The 26,482-nt window shown below is 29.9% G+C and overlaps 2 protein-coding genes across 3 annotated transcripts; both read right to left on the bottom strand.

The window, feature by feature from the left end:
• Window positions 1-25: 25 nt before the first annotated feature.
• Window positions 26-3,252, bottom strand: LOC122582100 (ubiquitin fusion degradation protein 1 homolog). Of its 2 annotated transcripts, none has more exons than XM_043754457.1 (10): window positions 3,214-3,252; window positions 2,976-3,024; window positions 2,142-2,216; window positions 1,894-1,918; window positions 1,758-1,790; window positions 1,531-1,652; window positions 1,321-1,451; window positions 723-934; window positions 387-628; window positions 26-280 (listed from the first exon to the last, which is right to left on the bottom strand). In XM_043754457.1, exons 2-10 carry the CDS (start codon window positions 2,982-2,984, stop codon window positions 179-181), a joined length of 951 nt encoding a protein of 316 aa, XP_043610392.1. In that variant the 5' UTR covers window positions 2,985-3,024; window positions 3,214-3,252; the 3' UTR covers window positions 26-178. The 2 variants fall into 2 exon arrangements, with proteins under 2 accessions (XP_043610392.1, XP_043610391.1); XM_043754456.1 differs by lacking the exon at window positions 3,214-3,252 and adding an exon at window positions 3,109-3,127.
• Window positions 3,253-11,277: 8,025 nt separating this feature from the next.
• On the bottom strand, window positions 11,278-15,082 carry LOC122582485 (scarecrow-like protein 14). The gene is made up of 3 exons (XM_043754882.1): window positions 14,973-15,082; window positions 11,929-14,285; window positions 11,278-11,534 (listed from the first exon to the last, which is right to left on the bottom strand). Exon 2 carries the CDS (start codon window positions 14,269-14,271, stop codon window positions 12,028-12,030), a length of 2,244 nt encoding a protein of 747 aa, XP_043610817.1. The 5' UTR covers window positions 14,272-14,285; window positions 14,973-15,082; the 3' UTR covers window positions 11,278-11,534; window positions 11,929-12,027.
• Between the last annotated feature and the right edge of the window lie 11,400 nt (window positions 15,083-26,482).

Below are 26,482 nucleotides of genomic sequence, written 5' to 3'. Positions count from 1 at the left end.
ATACCAGTTAAAAAGACATCACATATCACTGGGAATGGTGAAGAAAATAATAACTTAAACGGAAATTCTAGTGAATGCACAAGGCTACATGGGTTTCAAAAGGAGATTTCTGGGAATGCACAAAAAAATGTTGAACGAGTAACATATATTATAAAAGAAAAACGTTAGATTCATTAAATTAGTCTTTTAGGGAGTACTTCTTCCCTGTAAATGCTTGGAATTTTGGTTCTTCCTTCTTAGGCGGTTCTTCTTTTGTGTCTTTTGCTTCTTTTGTGGCGCTCTGCAATTTGAGTAAAAGGCATTCAATTACCCATGGGGGAAAAAAAAGGAGAAAAAAAACAACTTTTACTTGAACTATTGCTTTTGAAATAAAAAGTTGATCATACTTTTGGTTTTACATTTGGAGTTTCATCTGCATTTGACCCGAAAACAAGCTTCCCAGAACGTTTTCTTGAATTAGAGTTTGATGGTGTAGAACCATTGCTATCACTGGTTGTAGCCTCTGCCTTGTGTGGTCGAAGCAGCGGTGCAGCCACAGGCTCAGCTGGCTTCCCATCTAATCGTCTTCCTGAACCAGTGAATGGATTGAACTTGGGTAAGTTCTTAGCTGGTTCTTCTTCTTCTTGAGCTGTGCCATTCAGCATTACATTATAGAACTTTAAGCAAAAAATAACATAAAAAGAATTACTGGAGAATTCCTAACATAAAAAATGGAAAAGAACCTTCTGAAGGAGCCTTAGATTTCAAAGGCTTTTCAGGTTCTTTATAGTCGAGTGGTGGTGCAAAGTCAACTTCACAATCTGTTTCAATGATGCTTATTGCAGCTGATGGTTTAGTTTCAACTATGTCAATATAAAACTTCTTGTTATTATATGCCACCATTATCGTATCACCAGTGGTTAGGCAGGAGTAGCTTCTTAACGTTGTCTCTAAGCTGGTATAGTACCAAGAGAATAAACACAAATTAGATAATGTCCGATATTACAATACATGTAAGAATTTGAGCCCATTTATTCATAAATGGGTCAATTCAGGTAAATGTTTTATCTCCAATGAGTGAAAGAGGTAAACTCGATAAATATTTAAAAAGAGAACGTGTTAAAAATCAAAAGGCCAAAATGTTCTTTTCCATGCAACACCTGAACCAATTTTATTAGAAAAAAGTGTCATCATATTTGACACACTATACGGTCAATCCAATATTCCAGCCTGCATAAACACCTTTCTGTTTTGACCAGAACTCATTTGACTCGTTACTTGACTTCCTATCTTCCCCCTTCTACTATAATGAAAAACAAAATAAGATATCATAACACTAACATTGCTTTTGGATTTGATACATCAAGAAAATCCATGGTGTGAGGCTGAAGTTTCACATAAGTTCCCTTTGATAGACTAGCATTCTTGACATTTACGACATCCCCTTCTTGCAGAAGCATGTTCTCCATCATCTAAGATGAAATTGTCAAATTTAAGTTTAGCAAATGTACTATTCTTTTTCAAATTACCATATAAAAGGACAGATCCTACCCAGTACGGAATGTATATCAAGCCCTCATCTGCAATGAACTCAAGCACACCACAATGAGAAACTTTACTAGCAGACGGGTTTCTGAGTTCAAATAGCATTGGATAATCAATCTGGAGATAGGCTGCACAATGAACAAAACAGAAAACATAAATATCTAGTCAATCAAGTATTAAAATTGAAGTAAAATTTAATAAACAAAACACAGAGGATGGAACAATTTACTAACCGAGGCGATCAAGAGCAGATGGAGGCATTATAACTGATAGTAGAAGGAAAAAAAAAAAAGATTGTTAGTTCAAATTAAACCAAGTTAGTCTACAAGAAGAGAGTTATAGCACATAAATTGCATATATGGGACTTACTTTTATCACCCTTCTCCAAATGAGACTGCATAGAATACATGAAAATTATATAAAAAGAAAAAAAAAATCGAAACAATAAGCATTTTGATGTACTAAAATTGTAGCACTTATAAGTGCGTTGCCTGCACAAACTATCATTCATAATGCATATAATGTCGTGCATATCTATGGTTTAGTTGAGAAAAATATTTGGTTATATCTTTAAGCAGTTTGGATGATGGTTACTAAAACAAATGAAGATTACAAACCTTATCAATGAAAGAAACAGGGTAACAACGATAACTCTGTTCAAACATTGAAGGAGGGTTGTGGACATCGTCCGCCTGTCAACAAATCAAATCAAGGTGAACATTAATAATCATTAAGTTTTATTGAGTACATACCACAACGCTTATCCAGCAAAAATTCTCATAACGATCTCTCCCCTATGAGTCTATGACAACTTCTAAGATCTTTCCAATATCAGCCTAGAAAAACTCCGACATCTTACCCAAAGCTTATAGCCCTTTAACACTCAACTCACACATGAATTTTTACAACCACGTTATTGTAACAAAACCTTATGGTACATCAAATAAGAAATAATGAGAGGATAACACATGTCAGTTATGCATCAAATTTTACTCTGGTGTGAATCAAAACATTACAAAAGTAATGATGATGATCTGTACACCACTTATATTTAGCCTTTCACAACCGAATGTGTTTTAAAATGTTGTACAGTACAACACAATAAAACAATGTATGGTTAAAACTAAGTGGTGTACGGATCACCACCCAAAAGTAATGTACACCAATACAACCCCGCCCGAAAACTGACACGTGTCATCATCTCTTTCTTTCCTATTTGTTCTACCATAAAAACTATTTTAAGGTTTTGTTTAAACCAGCCACCTTATACACACATAAACCCAACCACATCCAATAAGTACAAAAACATAACCTTAAACCACATTCTTACACTATCCAAACTTCAAAGTCCAATCACTCACATTGGACAAACAAATAAAACACATCATTAAGATCAAACAATTACAGTAAAACATCCAAAACATCAATAACTATATAAATTAAAATCATACCAATGCCATAATAAACTTGACCAAAATCTTCCAAGACGCCACTCAAAATCTGCATAAATTTAACGCAAATAATGTCAAGCAATTAACTTTTATACAAAGTCAATCATATAACACTTATTTATGCAAAACCCACTTGTATAAATTTATATAAATATATGAATTAAGAAACAATTGGAATTTTATAATCCAATTAAGTATTTGGATGATGATTAAAATAAAACAGGGGAGGATCAGAAACCTGTGTGAGACCTTCGTAAACCCTTTTATTGGTTTTGTTTTCGGAATCGAAGTATAGTATTTAAAGGGGGGTTGGATTGTAAAGGGTGTTTTATATTGGGGTTTACTTTGACAACTTTTTAACATATTGGACCTTTTAGTTAGACATTTATATGTTTAGGGGTTATACTAGAACAGAACTTTACACACACACTTTTTTTTTCCATTTATTTTTAATTAATTTATCACATTATTATATAGATGACATAAACGTAAAATTAAATAATTCATGACTGTGATACCTATCTTTTAATCTTTATTAAAAGATGTGATATGATATCTCTTTTTTTTTTTTTTTTAATAACAGATGTTATTAGCCATCGACTACTCAACTAAAGAACAAATGCAACAGAAATCAAAATAAAACCTTCTACAATCAATTTTTCTATCAACTTATATATTTGTTATTAGATTTTAGACTCGTGTCAAATACACTTCTTTTATAATATTCTCAATATAAGAGTTATTATATGAAACAAAAAAAACTTATACATTATATATAAAAATATACTTAAAAAGGAACTAAGATATTCAAATGTTAATATTAAATGCTAAATAATATAAGACGGGATGTTATAGTAAACTTTCTTTTATACAAACTATTCTACAAAAACAATATCTTAACTTTGAATACATAATTGACATAGTTTTCATTGATGTATTACAAAAAAGTTTTTTATTTTATTTTCGTTAGCCATAGTTGTTAAGAACAATAAAAGTAACGACTAGTTCGTGGGATTTCAAAGACTTTGCGTGTTTTGATTTGGTTTGTAGGGTTCAATTTATATAAAAATAATATGTATCCTAAATATATTCTAATTATAGACTGATTACAATTATTCATAACAATAGTATTACAATTAGTTTTATTACATTTAATAATATAAAATAAAATACTGATATAAATATTAATGTTGTAAACTCTCTAACTTTTAGCTATATTTTGTTATTAGATAAACATTATGCAATAAAGTATTAAATATTTTTAAACTGGAGTTAAGTGTAAATTGGTGATGGAAAACCAAAAAGTATAAATTAATTTAGATATGTATTGATTTAATTAATTTTAAGAAATTGAGTGTTGTGATTGGTAACTGAAATTAGGCCATTTGCCTTTTAATAATATATATATATATATATATCTAATAAAACAGTAGTTATCCTAGCATTCTAAAGCCATCTAACTCAACTTAAAACTATCTTTATACTTTGCCACACAAGATTTTTTCTATGTGTCATCTCCATTAATTTTTCCATTTAATATATACTACATTCCTTTTTCGTTACAATATCAATAAAATAAAATAACAATATATTAGATAAAATAGTCAACTTTTTACTTGTTTTCAAATAAATAATTGCTAGCACCTTTTTTCAATATATAAGTTTGTTAATTACTAACCTATAAATACGTCTATATCAATATGTGTTTTGTACGAAGTGTCTAAGTCAGTATATCAAGTTTATTTCACAAAATTGTTATTGCTAAATGTATGTATGTATTCTAATATTTTGTTTTTCCACTCATTAATGTAGTGAATCTGATATTAAGAAAATTTTGAATATTAGATTTTTAAATACTTTCAATTAATTTTATATAATTTTTTATTTAAATGTTGCTTATTAGAAATTTTATTGATTAAATACTAAAAGTTTTGAAAATATAATTCAAGAACCGTGCATCGCACGGGGCAAAAATCCCTAGTATATATAATATATATACCAATAAACTAAAACAGGATTGAATGGTTTTTTAATCGACACTTGGTTTATTCTTTAAGCGACAAGTGACTTTTTGATTTCCTAATTTCAAGTTACCTTATTAATATCAAATACTGATAATAAATTATTGTCTACATATCTAAATAATTTTTAATAATATTACTTTTTATATATCTTTCAAACATGTACGCTTTTTGTACTACGTTATTAGTTAGCTATTACGTTCTTATCACTGAAACGGAGGGAAAATAGAACATAGGTAAAGTTACAAGTCGATTGTTGCTTATGACATTAATGCTATTGTAAGTGAAATTTTTATCCTCTTTATAAGATTATTGTTTTACAATATATAATGTTATATACTTATATATATACCCTTCACTTATATAACATCTATAGTTAAAAGAATATCACTGGTAAACTCTTTTTTTTTTTTTTTCTTGGTTATTATCATTGGTAGGTTTGTTATTATAGTTACAGTATTTTCTAATTATGTGAAAATTTAATCTTCGTTTTCTTCAAAATCATATTGGTTTTCAAGAATTAATTTCTTCTTTGTGTTTCTTCAGAACCATATCGTGGGTTTTCATGAAGTATACATTTGTTTTCTATAGTTTATCTGTTTATAATAATTGTATCTATAAAACTCAAGTTTCATTTGTTTGCATAATTTGAGAACATGTTTAACCTAGATCTCCCTGTTTTTCTTCCAACTATGGTACTAACCAAACATAATGGATAAATACATCATGTATGTGTCAAAATAAAATTTAGATATAAACAATTATGAGACAACCGTGTATCGCGCACGGATATTAATATTAATACTAGTATATATATATAGCTGATCTAGAATATATATATATAACTAATCTGGATGGGGGGTTTTTAGACTATAGCATAAGGTCGACATTCATTCCTAGTATTTATGTAGAATTATAAGCTATTGAATAACTATATTTTATCTTTATTGTATTTGTCTAGATACATTTTTGTTTTTGTCGACACATAAGTAATTTTAATTAATTGAATTAAGTAACATGTTTAATTTGATAATTTAGATAAATTGAGAGTTTTGATTGGTCAATTAAGATTTGATCAATTGCCTTTTAGTATATATAAAGAAAAGATAAAGATAAAGATGATGCATTAAATAAATTAAAACTTCATAAAAGTGAAAGAAATATGGTGAAGCATTTTTGTTTATTTTTTGGATTTTGTTTGTTATAATGTTTATTTTGTATTAATCATAACTTTGAGAGTTATTGTTAACACAATTCTACTTTTTGCAGTAAAAAAGGTGTTAACACATTTCGAAAAGTTTATTAAGCTAAAGATTAGATGCGTGTTATGTGACATTGTTTGAATCATTCTTCACGTCCAATTTTTTTTTATATAAGAAAAATTGTTAAATACACCTTTAAAGGATATATTTAACGTGAATGAAAATATTGTTCCTTCTTATATAAAAAAATCTATTCATGGATTCTATGACAATAATATACTATAACTATTTTAAATATATTAATTACATTCATTAAGGTTGTTGCTTGCAAAACCTGTTTAGGAAAATAACTAAACAAGTAGCTACAAATTTGAACATGTTGGCAATAACATAAATAGAGATTGTGAATGAGAAGAATTACAATTTTTCTTTTTAACAACAAAACAATAATAAATTTTTATAAAAAATCATCAATGGATAAATGACTAACACCTCTACGGAGATGCACCCACGACGGTTCGACTCCTGGCAATGCCCTAAATGATTTGCTTTCCGTGTGTTAGATGAGTATAGCATTGTCAAGGCTCCCTGAAACGACACGACTCGATTTTAAGTGTTTTTTTTTTACCCAGATGTGCCACACACATATATGCATGTGCCACATCTTTGAGTTAAAATCAGATCAGAAGCAAATATGTGCCACATGCATAATTTCATGTGCCACATATCCTGACTTCAGTTACAATGTGCCACACTCAAAGTGTGTGTGCTACACAAAAGACCCTAAATCCGAACAGGACCTAAAATGTGGCACATTACTTTCTGTACGTGCCACATATTTGATGCTGAATAACAAAATGACCCAATTTGATACTTGACTCAACTTGTAACTTCTCCAACTCAAAACCAAACCTCATATTACAACATTTTTGAGTTCAAACAAGAATTTTACCCATTTACAAACATAGTTGTGATATTTATTTGAAACAACATCCATAAACACAACCAAATGGGTCGTTTACCCATTTTGATACGATTTTTGCCCAAATTGCAATTACACCAACTTTCCAAAAAGCTTAATACCTGATTGTTTACAGAAGATTTACAACACATGACTTTCAAAACCAAAAGTACTAAGAGCCAAGAGGGGAGGGATCTCTAAGTCTCTACACCAAAAGATAGTCATTCACCCAAGAATGACCTTAATACCTTCAAGGCTTCCAAAACCAACTTCAAGCTCTAATCCAACTTCCTTCAACTCAACAACACTAATTCCTTCTTTTGGAACTACCTATAAGAGGTAAACATCTAAAAATATAAGCAAAGGCTTAGTGAATATACTTGCATACATTTACGATTACGAAGGAGGGCAAAGTACAAGGACTATTGCAAGTAACCTATAACATCGTCATGTCACATTCACTTGCTCACCTTGCACACTAAACACAAATATGGATCCATACAAGCCAATCAATTACCACACATGGACTAACAACTTCAACATGGTGGTCTTTCCACACATGGACAATCAAACTTCAACATGGTAGTCAATTGACCCAACATAAACATAAAGGTATGCAAATATACTCACCTCCTCCGCAATTTCAATATTAACGCTAAAACGATAATGCACACATACAAGCTTCAACCTATGATCATAGCATACAAGTATAAGCTCATATTCACAACTTGACTAGTTCAACTTAGTCATTCTCAATCACTAGCCTTCCTATACCCAAAACCCAACCCATTTGTCATTGAGTCTCACTTTCTTCAACAATAATACTAGGTAGTTCAACCTACCATTTTCATCAATAATGCAATAACTAGTCAAAACTCATCTTTTCTCAAGAACTAAAATTTTCATATGAACTTATCAATTTCATAGTCAAACTTAACATATAACTCAATGACAAACTAGGTTATCTAAGGTATTGGGGAAAAATAATCATAATATAATTTCTATCAAAATCTCTAAATTGGTTCACTCCATGAACCCTAATTTCAAAAGAAAGATGAAAACTAAGTTAGGGGAAATCAATACCTCAACCACAAAGAGATAATCCAAGACTTAGATTGGAAATTCTTCTTCTTCCCTCTTTTCTTTGAATAATTTGGCCACCACCACCACACCTCAAAACCCTAACTTTTTAATTACTTGATTGAAGATTACTGATGGTGAAGATTTTTATGAATGTTCTTATTCTTGAATTAAAGGGAGAATTGCTTTGATTATTGAAAGGAATAAGTTAAACTTGCATGAAGAAAAATGGTGGAGAAAAGAAAAGAGTGAGTGGAAGATGACTCCAAGCAAAATTGGATGGCTGGCACATTTTGGGGTGCGACGACCCACTTCTAATTTTGTGGGTATTTTACCCGCTATCCGTTAAAGTTCCAACTAAATTAACCCCATATCCAAAAATAAAATACTAGGAACTTAATTTAATGTCAAAACTATGAAAATGGGTTAATTTCTTTTACCTTAATAATCTTTGGGGTGTTACACTCCCTCACCACATTTGCATGTGGCAAGAAGCGAACCTGAGACTCACTAGGAAGAAACCATATTGTGAAAACCTTCTTATATGGACTAACACCCCAATGGCTAAAACAATAATAATCTTACAATCTTATTTTTATATAAAATTGCATTTAATAAGCTAAAAGAAGAGTATTAAGTTTATTTAATGCAATCTTTCTTATTAAACATGATGTTATTGATCATTGAGTTACATTATTGTGATTCATTGAATGTTACCTTAATTGAATGTTACCTTTGGTAGAGTAAGTGGTATGAAATTTGAATTGCATAATTTTTTAAAGGATTTTGCTAAACAAATCCCTAAGGGTTTTTGTTAAAATGCATTATTTAGTTGTATATTTACCATAAAAATCAAGGGATCAACATTTAATATAAAATTGTACAACCTTTTTATGCATGTTAAGTGAAGCCCCAAGGGCTTCATTTAACATTTTCTTTTTTTAGAATGCTTTAAGAAAGTTTATAACTTGTGATTTCTAATTTTAATTAATCACCTCTAAATATCAAATGGTTATCATTTTGGAACTTTTCGCAAGTATAATCTTGAAGGTGGTCAACTAAAGTTCCAAAAACTGACATTATCAAGTATAATCTTGAAGGTGGTCAACCGAAGTTACAAAAACTCACATTTATACTCCCTTATAAAAGAAACTGAATCTACCTTTAAGTTTAGGAACTTGATATGTCTAATTCACCCCTCATCCTAATACATTCTTATTTTCATTTTATAGATTCTGACTTAAATGCCCTTAAAAAATTCAGTTTCTATCTCCCCCTCACGCACGAACACATAGCCATAGCCCTAACTCATAATTCGTCCCCCTGTTCCCCATTTCACATCCCACCGCAAAAATTCATCACATCTTCTGCCGCAATGAAATTACTTTTATGTGAATAACCACACCGTCACGGCTTCCGTTACCGTCGCTGCATTGCGGGGCACCAATCTAGTTATATTCTAATTAGATCATATACATTTAATTCAAAAAGGCTAATCTTTCTCAGATAACCTAAATAAAAAAATCTCATTCGTTTAAATATACCAATAAAGACTCGTCATGTCCATATTACTTAAATGAGGAAAACTTTTTCCGTTCATTTATACTCTTACTAGACTTATACATGCGCAATGCGACGACGGTGGAGTAGTGATGGCGGAGGTGGTAGTGGTGACGGTGGTGAGGGCGGTAGTGGAGACGGTGATGGAGGCAACGATGTTGGTGAATGTAAAGAAATTGACGTTAAAGGTGGTATTATAGTTATTTTAAGTGTTGGATGATCTATACTGTAAATTATTTCTTTAAGGGTATTATAGGCATATTAGATGAAGCTGTTTAAATTAGTGAATATGGAAGAAGGGTATTTTTGATTTTTCAAAGATAGAAAGTTTAAGGGAAAAAAAGGTGGTTTGTTTTATTAAATAGTATAGATTTAACAAAATGAGTCTCTTGTGGGACTAGAAATTCATTGAATTAAAAAGAATAACTCTTTTTTGTGTTCAACAAGTAATTTGATTTCTTGTGTTCAAAATGTGGTTATAAGTTATAACCATTAAATTATGAGATTTTGTTTGTTTTTCCCGTAATTGAAGGCTAAGATGTGAGATCTTTAGTATTGTCTAAGGAATAAACATACTAACAGAAAGTCGATTTTCATAGAAGAAGCCATCTAGGACAATATTGTACATATCAGTTGTTATCTGGACAAAAATTTTGCATAGAATGGCAACACATTTAGATCATAATAACAATAGCTGAAATACTTGTGCAGAGTTCTCTTAGTGATTCAGTGAGCAAATTATAGCATACAAAAACAATGTTGGTCATTATTTTTACCATTAACCCTTTCCTAAACCTGACTTTATAGCACCTTTACTTACATACTTAACTGACACAACTATCAGACTAATATGCAATCAATCAATGGATTACTCAAACCGGCTGAGACCAACCTAGCTCATGCACCCTCATTTCTGTAAATATTCACTGTTGCAGCAACTAAGTTCAATGGAGCCGGTATACATTGCCAGTTTTTCATATTATCAGATCAAAGGGGATGTGATGTCAAGAGACAATCCATTAGTGATGAATTTTGACATTTCCGTTAGTGAGCTAATCACAGTCTAATTTCAATCGCTTAAGGGGTATAATATTATTACTTGCTAGTGGCTACGGTTATGAGTCAAGTTGCCAGTCAGAATTCACTTCAATCTATTGACTCAATTACTGATTTACTGAACTACATGACTCTCTTGGTACTAAAAAAGAGTCATTCCATTAATTCCTTTTCCCGTTAACAGACCCACAAACTGAAAACTTAAATGGTAAACAGTTAGACTTTTATTAAAAATCCCCGTGTATTTTATAACAAAATTTAGTTAATAACCTAGATAGTATCTTTGATATTACATGTAAAGACATTAGAAATGGTAAAAATGCATAATGGGAGAACCAGTTAAGCCTAAAAGACATTTCATCACACAAACTGAAACTATATTACTATATCAGACATCTAACGCAACTTCAAAACGAGGAAAGTTACAGACAAAACTTCTGTTACAATAACTTATGCCGCTACAGCCAAAAAGTTCAGCAACAACAATACTAGTACATTAGTATAGCCTTCCTACTAGGATGTATATATGTAATAGACTGTAAAATATCTGAGCACACCTGTTTACTTGATAACTGGATATCGTACATGACTTACATCTAGCTAGCTTTCAAATTAAGTCTTTGTATGTTATTATCCTACACAATCTTTTCCAAGGGGACCAGCCACCAACGTGTATCACCTGACAAAGAAAAAACACCTGAACATTTCAATATATAGAATTAACCGCTACTGTTCAAATTTAAACATAACTCAGTTTAAAAAGTGGTGATAAGGTGCCTTGATGTCTAATATACAGGTTGAAAGTAGTGCGACTGTAATTCTAATCCATAAAAACCTCTTAGTTGATTTTCTATAAAAAGTTACTCGGTATTTTTTACTAATAGAAACACTCATCTAATTATTTTACACAATAACATTTTGTGAAGAAACAAAATCAATAGTTTGGGTCATCCTAACCTTATTTACCCATACAAAAGTCACTAGTTTTGACTTTAACTCATTACCCAACCGCCCATTTTGTCACCGCCGTATCGTAACAATAATAGACTGAGAGAAACTTAGAAAAACCATACCTTTTGTCGAGTTCCATGACATCGACACAAGAGAGTTCCCTAAAAGACACAACTAAGGAAATCCCCTGGCCTTCACATAGAATCAACAACAGAAGCCTGCTAGGCTGGTACCCAACATGAAGTAGCACGCAATATCCGACCCTTCCATCCCTGTAGCATCCATTTACCATCATCATCAAACACAAAATCTTTATGATATCCTGCTTTCACCTTGGCCCTCAGTTCAGAAACAAGATCCCGGTTCAAGGGCTTGATCTTTAATCCAGCTCTTTTCAGTCGGGCTTGCCACTGCGTGTAGGTCTCAGGCCTCTCCACTCTCTCAGCACCTTCACATGCAATCACATTAATAACTTCACGCCCACAAAATTCCTTCTCAAAGTTCAGCCTGTGCTCATCGTCACGGTCTACAACAGCATCAAACATATCAAACATATTCGAGAAATGAAAAAGAGCCTCCTTGAAACGAGTGACAAAAACCGGAGAGCTATAAGATCCATTGACTACAGTCTGCAGAAATATATCTGGCTTCATTTCCCTAATCAACTTCAGAACACCATCTCGTGGACTGTCTACAACAACGGATTCATCAAGCAAATTTTTAAACCGAATCAGAGTGTTTACAACAAGACACTCATTTCTCCGGAGCTTGAGTTCTTCTAATTTAATCTTTTCCCAGTTTTGAGTTGCTATAGCATTATACTCAAACGGGACGTTAAACTTTGCACAATACTTAGCTAAACTACGACCAGTCTCCTCTACCCCTTCAGCTGGCCTAAAACCAGGTCTTGGGAGCTCGATTCCAGTAATCCTCAACTTAGGTGGTCCACCAGGTCTTTGTGATAGTTTCTTAATAATAACCGGCCACGGGAAACCATATTCAATACCGAAATCTATTATATGCAGGGTAGTCGCTGTTGAGGCTGCTTCATGTATGACTTTATTCATAAAGGAAATGGCTACCTTCTTGAAAGGGCAGGCTGCAAGATAAACCTGACACGCTTTCAACTTATCAGCTGCTGAGATTGTCATGGCACTTTTAGCGGCGTAAAGCTGGGATCCAGTTCCAGCTAAGCGTGCCTCAAGAGCGTTAGCAAATATATAAGCTAACCGCTGTGGAGGATCACCGAGAGGAGAAGCATGTTGTCTTATCTGCCTCAATTGTTCATTTGCAGTCATATGATCATTAGCAGCAACTGAATGTGCACAGTTAACCAAAAGAGTCCTAACATCCATCGGTTTACCAGAACTTCCTCCCCAAGAATGTGAAATCCAGCCACTACTATACCTGTATGTTTGTCCATTTTGCTGCAACTTTCTCGGCACTTGCTTAACAGGTTCTTCATAAGAGGTCATTGATAATGGACCTCCGGGATCGTTACAGAGAACAACTCTATCAAATAACTCGGACAACACATCTTCTTCCGAATGAACAGCAGGCAGTTTTTTACTCCTTTCTTCCTCATAACCATTATCTTCTATTTGGTAATGTTTGCGTCCTCTATACCGATTGGATGAGTTATCTATATCGACAAACTCCTCTTTGACAAAGACCTCTGAAAAAGTATCTCGTGTATTTGAAGGCAAGTTGTAATGACCCAAATCCAAAATAAGAGGTTTACTAGGAGGAAGGAATTTACTAGCTTCCTCCATCCCTCTATTGAACTGCAAGATAGACTCGCTATCAGTGAAAATATTTTCAGCAATATGTGTGTTTATCATCGAGTTTGATGTGCCAAACTGATCATTTTTGACACTACCAGTGGTAGAGGTAGAATCAAATGATGACAATGAAGGGTATTCAAGAGAAGGTTTTGGTTCAACTGATGATTTAACCTCAAAGAAATCACCACTGGGACAGTAAGAATCGGTAGAATTGCAACAACTTGGGTAACTATTTGTACTGTGCTCGCTTAAACCACTACTAAAAAAGTTATCTTCAGGGTTTTCAACATTCGATTCAGGGGTGTAATTCTCACCAAGAGCTTCATAGAATGATCTCTCGGTCACTTGTAAAGCTAACGGGTCATGGAACATACTATGTTTACTCTCCAAATTCTCATCTACGAGAATCTGGTTTATGTACTTAAAAACACATTCAGAAAGCTCATCAGGAGAGCCAGCTTGTGAGGACAAACACGAAGATTCATCTGAAGTACATGAACCAGAATTTATCGTTGTGTCAGGAATTTTCAAATAACTGAGATCTAAAGGAGGCTCCTCTCTGAATCTATATCCATTAGTAACGCCAGGCGACTGACTGAAAACGGGCAAGAAGCTCTCATCATCCAAAGACAAATAATTAGCGTAATCAAAATATTCATCTTCTCTCGATTCCATGACCATTAAATAATAACCTCCTGGAAAACACCAAATCAAAACTAAGCCCTAAAAAATATGAAACAAGACTAAATTATATATCTACAAGCAGAACAACTCATTTCTAATAAGTATCTGCTAATTCTAGATCAAAGATATCATACATTCGGGCAAACTGTATAAAAATGTATCCAAACTATACATGATTTGTTTTGATGTAATCACTTTCATTTCTTCAACCATTTTGATTTCGCTGTCACCATCTTACATATATTTTTAACTTTCGAAATGAACAGAATACATCAAACAAAAATGATACATTTTTGGGTAAAAGGGCAGAATACCCCGTTGACTTTTATATAACAAAACCCAAAACATTACAAATACAATTAGCGTGACACACTAGTTCATATACAGGACATGTCTAACACGTAACAAAATTACATCAAACGTAAGTATAAAAGTTTGTTACACCAAACGGGGTAATATTCATAGTCCGATACATGCCATAACAACAATTTATGTTAGTTGTATACATATCTATATAAGTTTGCACTATAAGTTACTAGCCAAAATTTTCAACTAAAATTTTTTAGAGACAACAATCAAAAGAAATCCTAACATAAAAAAAGACCAAATATATATAGTTCTAAACTAAAGGATATAAGTCTACATAACAAAAAACATAAGAAATGCATATATGAAATTATATAAAGTTTATGACAAACCTGGAAACAAGGTATGTTTGATAAACAGTTATAGATATAGATAATATAACTATATAATTTTTAGCTCGATCAAAGGTTGCGGTGATGTTATATATTTATAGAAAGTTGTAAGTTTTGGTTATATGAATGAGAAGATATTTTATATATTGGAAGATTCAAGGGATGCAATTGGAGTTGACTTAGTCGCCCAGTATTCACATGATAGTTGATTGGTCATAGGTGGTTGGTTTTATAGTCTTTGTTTTTTTTGTTTTTCTTTTGTCATATTTGACCATTCTTTATTTTTCTTGATAGGAAAGAAATATCATAATTGTTATGACGTACATATATGGGTCTTGTAACCTTATCAAGTTATTTTTGATCCGCAGACTAAAATAATATAATAAAAATGTTGAAATAAAATTAAGGTTGAAAAGTGGGTATCAAAATCTACGGGATTGATCGATGTAGCTCTAAATCGATAAAGTATATCAATCAAAAAGCTTTAGATTGATTAAAAGTCTATCAACAAATAAAATAAAATAAAATAAATAAATCTTTATGTTTCTTTTTACCTGCAGGAATAACAAAAGCTTTAATTTGACAAGTCTCTTCCGGATCGAATGAACTTAGTTATTTGCTCCTCACATAATTTATAACTCGAGAACTTGCGAAGGATTTTAATTTTAAAAGATCTCGATTCATGTTCACCACCTTTTTCACAAATTTAACTTCTCAACTTCACTTTTTTTTCACAAGTTATTATACCATGAGGAATGCCTTAGAGAGAGAAATAAAGTTATAAAACCACGTCAAAAATAAGGTTAAAAATCATTGTCATGAAGTATATGCAACTCTTATAATCTTATCACGTGAATTCTGTTATTGTTATTTTTAAGTTTATTTTTTGATTTTCTAAAATTTCTTTTTTTTTTTTTTGTTAAAAATATTTTTATAAAAAGATATATATTTACTCAAACAAAAATAAAGTTATCTTGTTATTAAAATATTCTTTTTAGTATATAAATTTTAGAACATGTATGATGTATCGTTACCCAAATAGAAATAAAGTAGCATTCTTCATTTCTGTATCACTTTGTGTCAGTCTTCATGCGAAGACTACAAGAGTAAGAAAATGTGATTTTTTTTTCTTTCAAAAAACTTAATTAATATATATATATATATATATATATATATATATATATATAGTTTTTAGGTAAAATAAAACAAGTATTAAAGTAAAACAAATAAAAAGAATATAGTTTTTACTTTAATACTTGTTTTACAATACCCAACCCCTATATATATATATATATATAGAGAGAGAGAGAGAGAGGAAAGTTATTTTTAGTATAAGGGTTTGAAAAAGTACAAAAAGTAAAAGATATTTCCTCCTTCAATTCTTCTTCCTTCTTCCTTCCATCTCCGACCACCACCACCATGATCATCTCCGACCACCACCATGATCCTCCAGCGAAGACGACCATCTCCGGCGAGACTTACACATGTGTAAGTACAACTTTTTTAGCATTTTAGGGTTTAAAATTTCTAGGTTTTTTCCTTCGCAAGACAACCACCACCAACCACCATCATCTCCGACCACCCCAACCACGGCGCCGGCGCCAGCATCAAGGGTGTACCGTAGCAAACCATCACCATCTTTTGGATCGCCGCTCATTAAATCCATACGAATCCCATATGCGTCCCTTAACGGTCAACTTAGAACGGATGAGGGTCTCTAGCCCGTACCGTATCCACCCGAAAATAAACCTGATTCTCGCCGGAAAGTTAACTTACACATGTGTATATGTGTAAGTCTCGCCGCAGATAGTCAACGACCATCTCCGGAGGATCATGGTGGTGGTCGGAGATGATGATGGTGGTGGTGGTTGGAGATGGAAAGAACAATCATGTGTAAGTTAACTTACACATTTATTTTTTATACGTTTTTAAATGCTTGTACTATAAATAACTCATCCATATATATATATATATATCACGGACCTATAACAATTTCTGGTGATTATTAGGGCTGACACGTATTAAAAACCCAATTGGAAGGGAAAGTAATAGAAAGTTCAAAGTTGGTAAATGAGCCTTCATGAAAGAGACCAGGAACCAATTAAAGTTAGTCACAATAAATCAATTACGGAGTATATCTAAACCATCCCCAGTGATGTCCCAAAAACTCACATAAGAAATTCATTGGTGGACCAATATTGAAATATGGTAAAAAAAAAAAAAAAGTTCAAAACCATTCATGAAAATATCCTAATAAAGCTAACACATATATAAGTTAAAAGTCTATAATTTTCAAATAACCTGAATAGACTAAAATCAAAAACGCATTTACGTAGAGTTGATTAACTAAGTACGTAGTTAGTGTTAGTGTAAGTTAGTAATTCACCATAAGTATCTTTAAGTCGGATTTGATCCCTTCTCTATAGAGGAAACCACTTTTGTGAAAAGCTTCCAACCAATCATTCTACGAAGGTATTGGCACATATGATAAGTTCAGTTTAGTTTTTATTTCTACTATCTCATTTTTTTCAATATAGTACAAGTAATACGTGAACTAATTTAACTATGATTGAGATGGAACCACTTTAGAGCAGAAGTTGACAATTATTAATCCTTTGAATTATTACAATTAATGGTTAAGGTTCCTTTGATTTTTATTTAAATTTAAATATATTGAGATTATTTCAATTCATTTATCTATAATATAATTAAAAAAATGGGTTGGGTACACTTGGCACCCCTAATCTCCCTAAAATGCCTCCTAATTAATCCTCTATTTTTCTATATTTTTTAATTAAAATTTTGCTAGAGGCCAACCTAATATAATTAATAAAAAATAATTTTTTTTATCCTTAAAACTTTAAAAACCACATAAAATAAAAGCTACGACTTCTCAACAAACCAAAAGTCTGGCTTTGTTGTTAGAAGAAACCAAACAAATCAAAAAAGAGTTATTGCTTTTTCCTGTAGTTCGAACGAAAAGATTTTCAAAACAATTTGTGACCACCTCTTTTTTATTAGTTTTGGTCTGTTGGCTTAAGGATTTTGAACTTCGGCCTTCATAAACACCTTGAGGTAATATTAGCCTATAATTAATTGTTTGCATAATTTGCATAATATTAATTTTCGTGATGTGGTGTACGAGTTAACATTACAGATGGTGTATGCTTCGTGTACTAGGTTTTACTTAACGTAGATGGAATTATATACTGTACACTTTTTCTTTTTTGTTGAGCTTAACTCTAAATCGTTGTCTAAAATTGTTGTTTGTGTTTGTCATACGTATTGAATACTTTAAACTATAACTTGATTTATCTATTATTTTATATAATATAATTAAAATTAATAATTAATTCAACTTTAACTAAGACCGATTCACGTTTATAAAATAAATTTATTAACAGCATAAAATAAAGTAATAAAACTTAAACTTAATCAACTCCTAAATTAAAAATAGAATTCAAGAACCAAATTATATCGTAACACAAGCTTAAAAGTAAATATCGGAAAAGTTACATATATAGAGTTAATTATCACATTGGATCTATTTTATCATAATATTTATTTTAATATCATGTCATGTGAATTAATCATGTTATTAATAAAAAAAATCTTTTTATCTTTAAAAGTCTCCCAAAAATTACTATCTATATCTATCTATATATATATATATACTAGGTTTTTTAGTCGCACAATGTGCAGATTTTTTCCAAGCTATATAATAAACTATATAATGAAACATGAAAAAAATAGTGATCTCCATACACAATGTTCTCTCGATGATAGAATTTTGTAATGTAAACTCCATAACATAGAAATTAACCTAAATTCATATTGAAATTTGGCATTGAAAACTTTGGCTATACTTTAAAGCATTGTTATAGTTGATCAAGTACCCGCAACATAGAATTAGGCCCAAAAAATATTATCAAGAATTAATATTTGAACTCTGGACCAACATGTTTTGCTACCTCTACTATCGTCTATTGCTTCATATAAAGTACATTATTTCCCATTCATGAAGATTGAAACTTCTGACTACATATAGATTGACGAATGTTTAACTATTTGGTAAATATCTATTATATATAATATCCTATATAAAAGGTAAAAATTAGATCTCCAGAAAAAAAATAATTCATAACTAAACTATTAATTTATAATTGACCAAACCTATTTTAGCACCTCCTTAGACGAAGATAATACATAAGTAAAATATTGATTTTTAAGAAGTGTCAATCAGATACCTCGCCCTCAAGTCGATCAAGTATATGCAGAACTCTCATATAGTGATTTTTCTTTGCTTCAAACTCCAATTACGGAGAAAATAGTACGTCTATTCAATTTTTCAAATTAATATCCTACAACAGATTATGAAAATTAACAATTACAAACAAATTTATATCAAAACCCAGTCTATTTTTATGAAAAAAATAATACCTAAAAAGTAAAACCGTAAATACATACAATTCTAATAAATATAAGGAATTAGTAATATATAGTGGATTTGTAATGTAATATTGTTGCCAAATTAATGTTGATCGACCCATAAATAGATTGCTTTTGGTATACGTTCTAGCTTATTTTATATTTTGTATTTTAAATTTTCTATAAATAAGATTAGTATTGGAAAAAAAAACATGGAGATGCCACATAAGATTTATCCCATGTGGCAATATCTAAGCATCGTTTTGAATTGGAGAGAATGGCTTAGAATGTTAGGATTCTTATAGTTTTAATATATATATATATATATACAATTTAGAAAAAAACCCTTACATATTCTAAAAAAAAAAAAAACTACGGCAAAAAAAAACCTATGATCGACTACTAAAAAGGTTCTTTTTTTTATTTATATACTTTGCTCATATTTAATCATTATTATTATTATTTAACATTGAATTTTTATGTTATTGTTATTATTATCTCTTTTAATTTAGTTTGTTATCCATGATAGGTTCATTATGACTTCTTTTTCAACAATAAAAAAATAAGACCACATTAGTTTATCTTGAAGATCTTAAGCCAACACATGTTAACCAAATGAAAACGTTCGAGATGATCAGTTGATTAATTGGTATGTATTTGTCAAATTATATACTATACACTTTTTTATTTCTTTTTGTTGAGCTTAACTTTAATTCGTTTAGTCCAAAATTGTTGTTTGCGTTTGTAGTAAGTTTAGATATAACAAACTGTAAAATATTTATATAACTAAAGTTGAAGAAAAAAGGGTAAACTTAAATCAATATTTATATGGAGTTAATTTTCATATGTTTCTTCTTTAATTTTCGTATTGATTAAATTGTGATATTGGTCATATTGATGGTTGCTAAAATCATACTGCACTGTGTGAATTTTTAAATCGTCTAAGTTGTGCATTTTTTTTTATCAAGCAACTACTTTCTATGGATGTTTATTGTGTGTTAGAAGCGTGTAATAACTAAATTGTAGTATGCCTTTATTTCATAACCTATCATTATTCATTATTTGACATATTGAGTTTTTCAATCATGATTTTATAACTAAGGATGTTGTGAAGTTAAGTAATAGTGTGTCACTTCATGTGGAGTTAAAGATTTTATGTTTTATTTATTCGGTATATATTTAATATACTTGAATTCCGATTTTTTAGCTTTGATTAATATATTTTGAGACTACCCGTCTATCAGACGGGTCTAAGCATTAGTTTTAGTTTTACCAATAAAGTTGATCAAATTTTAAAGGATACTCATCCATATGTTCAACAATTATTTTAGGGAATTGATATTCATACTATTCGTTTTTAACTATTTCATCACATTTGTAGAGTGAATATTTGTACAGTGTTGCGATATTTTTATGTCGTGATAAATGTATAAAAAACAATGATACGAGCTCCCTTACTTTAAGTACCATTTAGTCAAACATCAAACTCACTACTACAAATTTTTGAGTATAGAGACCGGTTTTTGACATAAAGATCAGTTGAATACTAATTAAGTAGTCTATATATATATATATATACAACCGGTCTCTATAGTTAGGCCTAAATGGACTCATCATATATTAAGCATTGAGACCAGTTATCCATTAAAAAAATCAACCATAGAGGTCATTCAATTATATAAATACTAGTCTCTATACCTTAAAAACATATAGACCTGTTTTTTTTTATATTTAACCGGTTTCCATACTAAATTTAAGATTATATTTATCAGTTGAAGTATACATAGAACATTAGATATATTACGTTTATACATAGTACTTAGCATTAAGCATGATTTAATTTTTAATAACAAATAATAATAATATATCTAATATTTTAATTCATGTAACAAATGTAGTTTATTGTTTTTATAGTATGTATATAATATCTATATAATTATTAAAACAGTAGGAAATCGAACGATTCTAGAGCCTTTAAAAAATCTAACCTATTTTATAAATTTGCCATGTAAGATTTTATCCTATGTGACATCTCTACAATTTTTTGTCAACATTTATTAGTTTTTATTTATTATTATAGATTCAAAATAAAATAAAATTATTTCCTTCCAAATTAACCATATATATTTGATTTTAAAAGTATATTAGATATTTAATACATTACATTATAATAAGAATAAGAAGTTACGTATATTACTGTAAACAAATCTTTTATATTACTTTAAGACTCTTTTTTTGGGTTAGATTTTAAAATTCTTCTATATTACTTGAAATATCACATTTTAAGATTTTTCTATATTACTTAAAATATATCGTTATACTTTAAATCCTATTGATGATATCATATCACCGTATGAATGTTTTTATTAGATTGGTTTTCTCTCAATATATATGATATGTTTCTCTTACATGTTTTAGTTTTATTGGTTTGTAGTTTAATTTATATTTATAATTTTTTTTATATTTAATACCATGATTTTTCAAAGTTTATGAGTTCCTTATATTCAGATCTTTAGTTTGATACTTTAACAATAGTTGATTAAGATGCGATGATTGATGGGAGTAAAAGATGTAAAGTTCATTTATCTATAATTTTCAAGGGTATGTATTATTGTCTCTTTCTTTTTAGTTACATACATAAACCATTAAGAATTTGTTAATTTCCTGTTAATCGTTGTTGACATGGGTCTTACATTTACTGACTTTTGTTGTTCAATTAACTTTTGATCAGGCTATCAGCTGGAGAGTGAAATGGATGCGAACTAGAGTTTGTTATTTAATAGAGTTCAAGTTTCACATTCTATTTTTTTCACAGTTTTTATACTCCGTATATCTTTGTTATTTTTTCAATGCATCATCTTTTGATTTATGTGGCCGCTTGATGTTATTAATACTAAAAAAAATGGTAGATTGATGAGAACCGTTTGATCCCATGCATTTAATTGGTATCCACGTAACCTCCAACAAGGATAGTGTCAAAGTAAGTCAACCACTTAAATTTAATTCTGCCTCTGACAAGATTCGAACTCAAGTTATTTCCAGAAAGTGGTAGCTGGTGGACATCTCTTCGTGTTATTAATACTATTATAATTATTTATTATGAAAAGTATTATTATTGATGATATTATTCATGTGATTAGATATAATTACATATGATATTGTTTTACTTTTATTTATATATTTTTACCAAATAAAGAATATCAATAGAAACTTTATTAAATTGATTGTTTTAAATAACTGCACATCGTGCGGGTAAAAACCCTAGTATATATATATATACATACATATACCATGGCAAAATAAAGCTAATAAATCTAAATAATAATATATATATTACCCAATAATATTTTTAAAATCCTAATATTATACATAAAATTACATATATATATATATATACATAAGTTGAGTTCTTGGAAAACCATATTTCAAAATAATTATAATATTTAAAAAGGGATTGGTATCTTGGAATGTAACAAACATTGGATGGATGTTTATAGTGGAAAATTACTAAAGTTATGTGTATTGTATGTGAACAACTCTAGATTATGTTTATTGTATGTAAAAAAATCATACGTGACAACCATATATAGCCGCCACTTGTTAAATTTTGATTGGTCAGATACATTTTTCTTACATAAAATAAACATAATTTCGAAGTTGTTTATATAAAATATACACGATTTTTATTATTTCCTAATATAAACATTCGTCCAAAGTTTATTATATTCCATGATATTTATCCCTGTTTAAAAAGTATACATATATAAGTTAAGTCCATGCGAAACATAAAAGCTAAAAGTGATATTTTAAGATAAAAAATAATAAATATTAAATAAATATATATATATATATAAAAGTTGAGTTATGTAAAAATAATCCTAATAATTAGAACTAGATTTTAGTGTCACACCTCACCTATAGGCGGAATCGTAGGATATGGTGAAAAGATATAGCAATAGCACATGGAATTTGTAATATAGTTATACTAAATGAAATCCAAATAAATGTCCACAAGCGGGATAAGTCTAGTCAACACGCCTCAAATAGCAAAAGATGTAACAAATAGCAAATAGAGTTCAATGATTAAATGCAACTAGGAGTCCATGAAGGATCTCTTTATTAGTCTTTCTAAAGTCCATATGCTCACTCTCCTTAAGCATTGTTATTACCTGAAAATGAATGCTCGAAAATGTCAACATAATGTTGGTGAGTTCGTAGGTTTATAGGAATACAAATGAATTTGTTGTGCATGATAAATGAGGTTTGGACAATAGTGTAAATATAAACATGTAGTAGCATGTATGCATACCAAATACCGATCAATGCCATCATAGTTTTCCAACAACACAAACTCATCACTGCTTGCCAACAACACAATCACATCACTACTTGCCAACATTTTAATCACACACTGTAATACCAACAACTACCAGCTGGAGTATATAGTTGGTCGATAGATTTCAAATAGTCTTCAATAGATATCAACAGACATCTATTGCACCATAGAATCAACCCAAACAAGCTAGCATACACATTTCATAATTACACGTATTTGTCCAAGAAAACAAACAAGTTTTGGCACAACTAGTAAAGAAATGAAAAGTGTTTTGAGCATCATTTTCCCCCAAATAAATAAAATAAAAAGGGCCACGAAACTCACCTCAACAAGCAAGTAGTTGTGCAAAGTCCAAAATGATCACTAGAATCTACACAACACATATATAAGAACAAGTTACAATTATGGTCATGGTCAATAACCGTCCATTGTAAACCGTATTTGATGATATACATATATGGCTACTTTCAAAATATTCGCAACTAATTTCTCATATATTATTAAGTTACAAGTCACACAACTTAATATAGAGTATTTGTTTTAATGATTTATGATTGAATTCTACAAGCTCATATTCGTCGAAACTTTTGGTAAACTTATCTATTTTTTATTAGGATGAAACGACCAATTCAAGTTTTCAAATCTTAACTACTGTAACCTTAGAGTGTTATAAACTTACATGAATTTTTACTTAATTTATTTCGCACGTTAACTATTTTTAAAAATTCCAATATTACAGACTAGTCAGAAAATTCACTGTTTGTGCGCAGAAAAGTTTTATAAAAGTTAAGGGCCTTCGAAGCTTCAAAAAAAATCCAAATTTTTACTGTACACTCTTAACATCTTAAAAATGTTTCTGGGAAAAAATAATCTTCCAGTTCATAAAAGTGACCAAGATATGACTATTTGAAGTCGACCTAAATCTGTTCGGAAAACTCAACTTTGCGCAGTTTTGTTATAAAATTCGTTTGACAACCTTAAACTTTATATTTTTACACTAAACTAATTCCACCAGAAAGTAGACTTCCTGAATTTAATTTTAGACACCAAAAACTTGACTTAAACATCTTCCATGACCAAGATATGACCTTTCAAAGTTAACAAACCGAATCTGTCCAGATTCTGAAATGACTCAAACTTACTGTTTTAAAGACTACTACAACTAATATACATATATAAACTTTCAAATCTTTCTAACACCTATTTACACCTGTTATTATGATTTCCATGCCTTCATAATTGGATTTCTTTAATTACATTAATTATTATGCTACAATAAATACATAAAGTTTTAACATTAATATGATTTATACTTCAAACTTTTGATTTAACCCTAAAAAACCCATTCATTCATTATTATAAATTTTGCCATAATATATATATATATATATATATATATATATTCATCAACATAGGTTACTTATAATATAAGATCAATAATATAAAGATATATTTATATATATATATATATATATATATATATATATATATGAAAAGAAGAGATAAGTAATTTTACCCCAAAATTAATGATCACTCTTTAGATACTTTGACAAAATAATATAAATATAATCTATAAAGATTTTAACCTTAGATTATTATATGAAAGATATTTTAGAAACTAAAATAAAGAAAAGTTAATTTAGACTTACCAATTAAAATCCAAGAATTCTTTAGGATGTTGCGTTGACTATTGAGTTATTAAAATTTTGTGTTTTTTGTTGGAGTTTTGTTCGACGGCAGGGAAGCACGAAATCAAAGAGTAATTTGTTTTAGAGTTTTTATATTGATTTAACTAATAAGGTTTATATAGATAAGTGTTTGAGTTTGTTTATAATTAGACTATATTATTATTATAATTAAAATAACTCAAATGGGATGGGATTAGCCGTAAATTTCAATCTAAAAGTCTGGAAAGATATGTTTTGATATTTGATATAAGCACATCAATTTGCATTTGAAATTTTTAGTTGCTTTATTTATTTACCTTTTAATTTAATAGTATAATAAAACTATTATTGTTATTATTGTTACTATATAATCATTATAATTTACCTTGATAATTATAGATTTTAAGCCACCATTAAGTAGTGTAAAGAGATTTATCCGTGTCTAGAAATGAATGTGACATATACCTATATGTCTAGATATCATCGGGAATAACTATAACCGTTTATGTTTAAGAAAATAGAGTGACTAAATCTTAAACTATTGAAATTCAAGTAATAGGAGTTACATATTGGAATGATCACAACATCTCTACGCTTGTTATACTATGTAGGCACATTGACTAGTCAAGAAATTAGGAATTCAAGGTAGAGACTATTATAAACTATCGGTTTTGGTGACGGATGTCACATTTAGACCCGTATCAAATACACGGGTTTACATTGTTATAAAGATTAGATTATTATCAAGGTTTAATTATATGCAAGCTAAAAAGTCTAATTAACTTAAAAGAAATATAGTCAAAAAGTAATCATGAAAGATGCTTAAAACGTAATTAAAAATAAAGATAGATGTTTCATCTAAAAAGTTGAGCCTGCATGCATGTTTAGCTAGCATAAACATTGAGTAGGTAGATTTTACTTAAAAGTTTTAGATTAATCGGAATGCTCATTCTTCAAGTAGATAAAAGTTTAGAATTAAAAACTTATAGTCAATTTTTAAGATAGATACGTGTTATGAATAATATAATAATGGAAGTGGATTATCTCTTCATCTACCAATACTTCAAAAAAAGAATAAC

This window comes from Erigeron canadensis, chromosome 9, assembly GCF_010389155.1.
Source record: "Erigeron canadensis isolate Cc75 chromosome 9, C_canadensis_v1, whole genome shotgun sequence".
Lineage (NCBI taxonomy): Eukaryota > Viridiplantae > Streptophyta > Magnoliopsida > Asterales > Asteraceae > Erigeron > Erigeron canadensis.
This window is presented reverse-complemented; position numbering and strand designations above follow the sequence as displayed.

Bases quoted from the DNA above. Each gene is read 5' to 3' on its own strand.
- LOC122582100 (XM_043754457.1), bottom strand. The intron at 1,452-1,530 runs GTAGGATCTGTC...ATTTCATCTTAG, and splicing joins TGATATACATTCCGTACTGG to ATGATGGAGAACATGCTTCT. The intron at 935-1,320 runs GTTAGTGTTATG...GTACTATACCAG, and splicing joins GTATCAAATCCAAAAGCAAT to CTTAGAGACAACGTTAAGAA.
- LOC122582485 (XM_043754882.1), bottom strand. From the start codon at position 14,271: ATGGTCATGGAATCGAGAGAAGATGAATATTTTGATTACGCTAATTAT.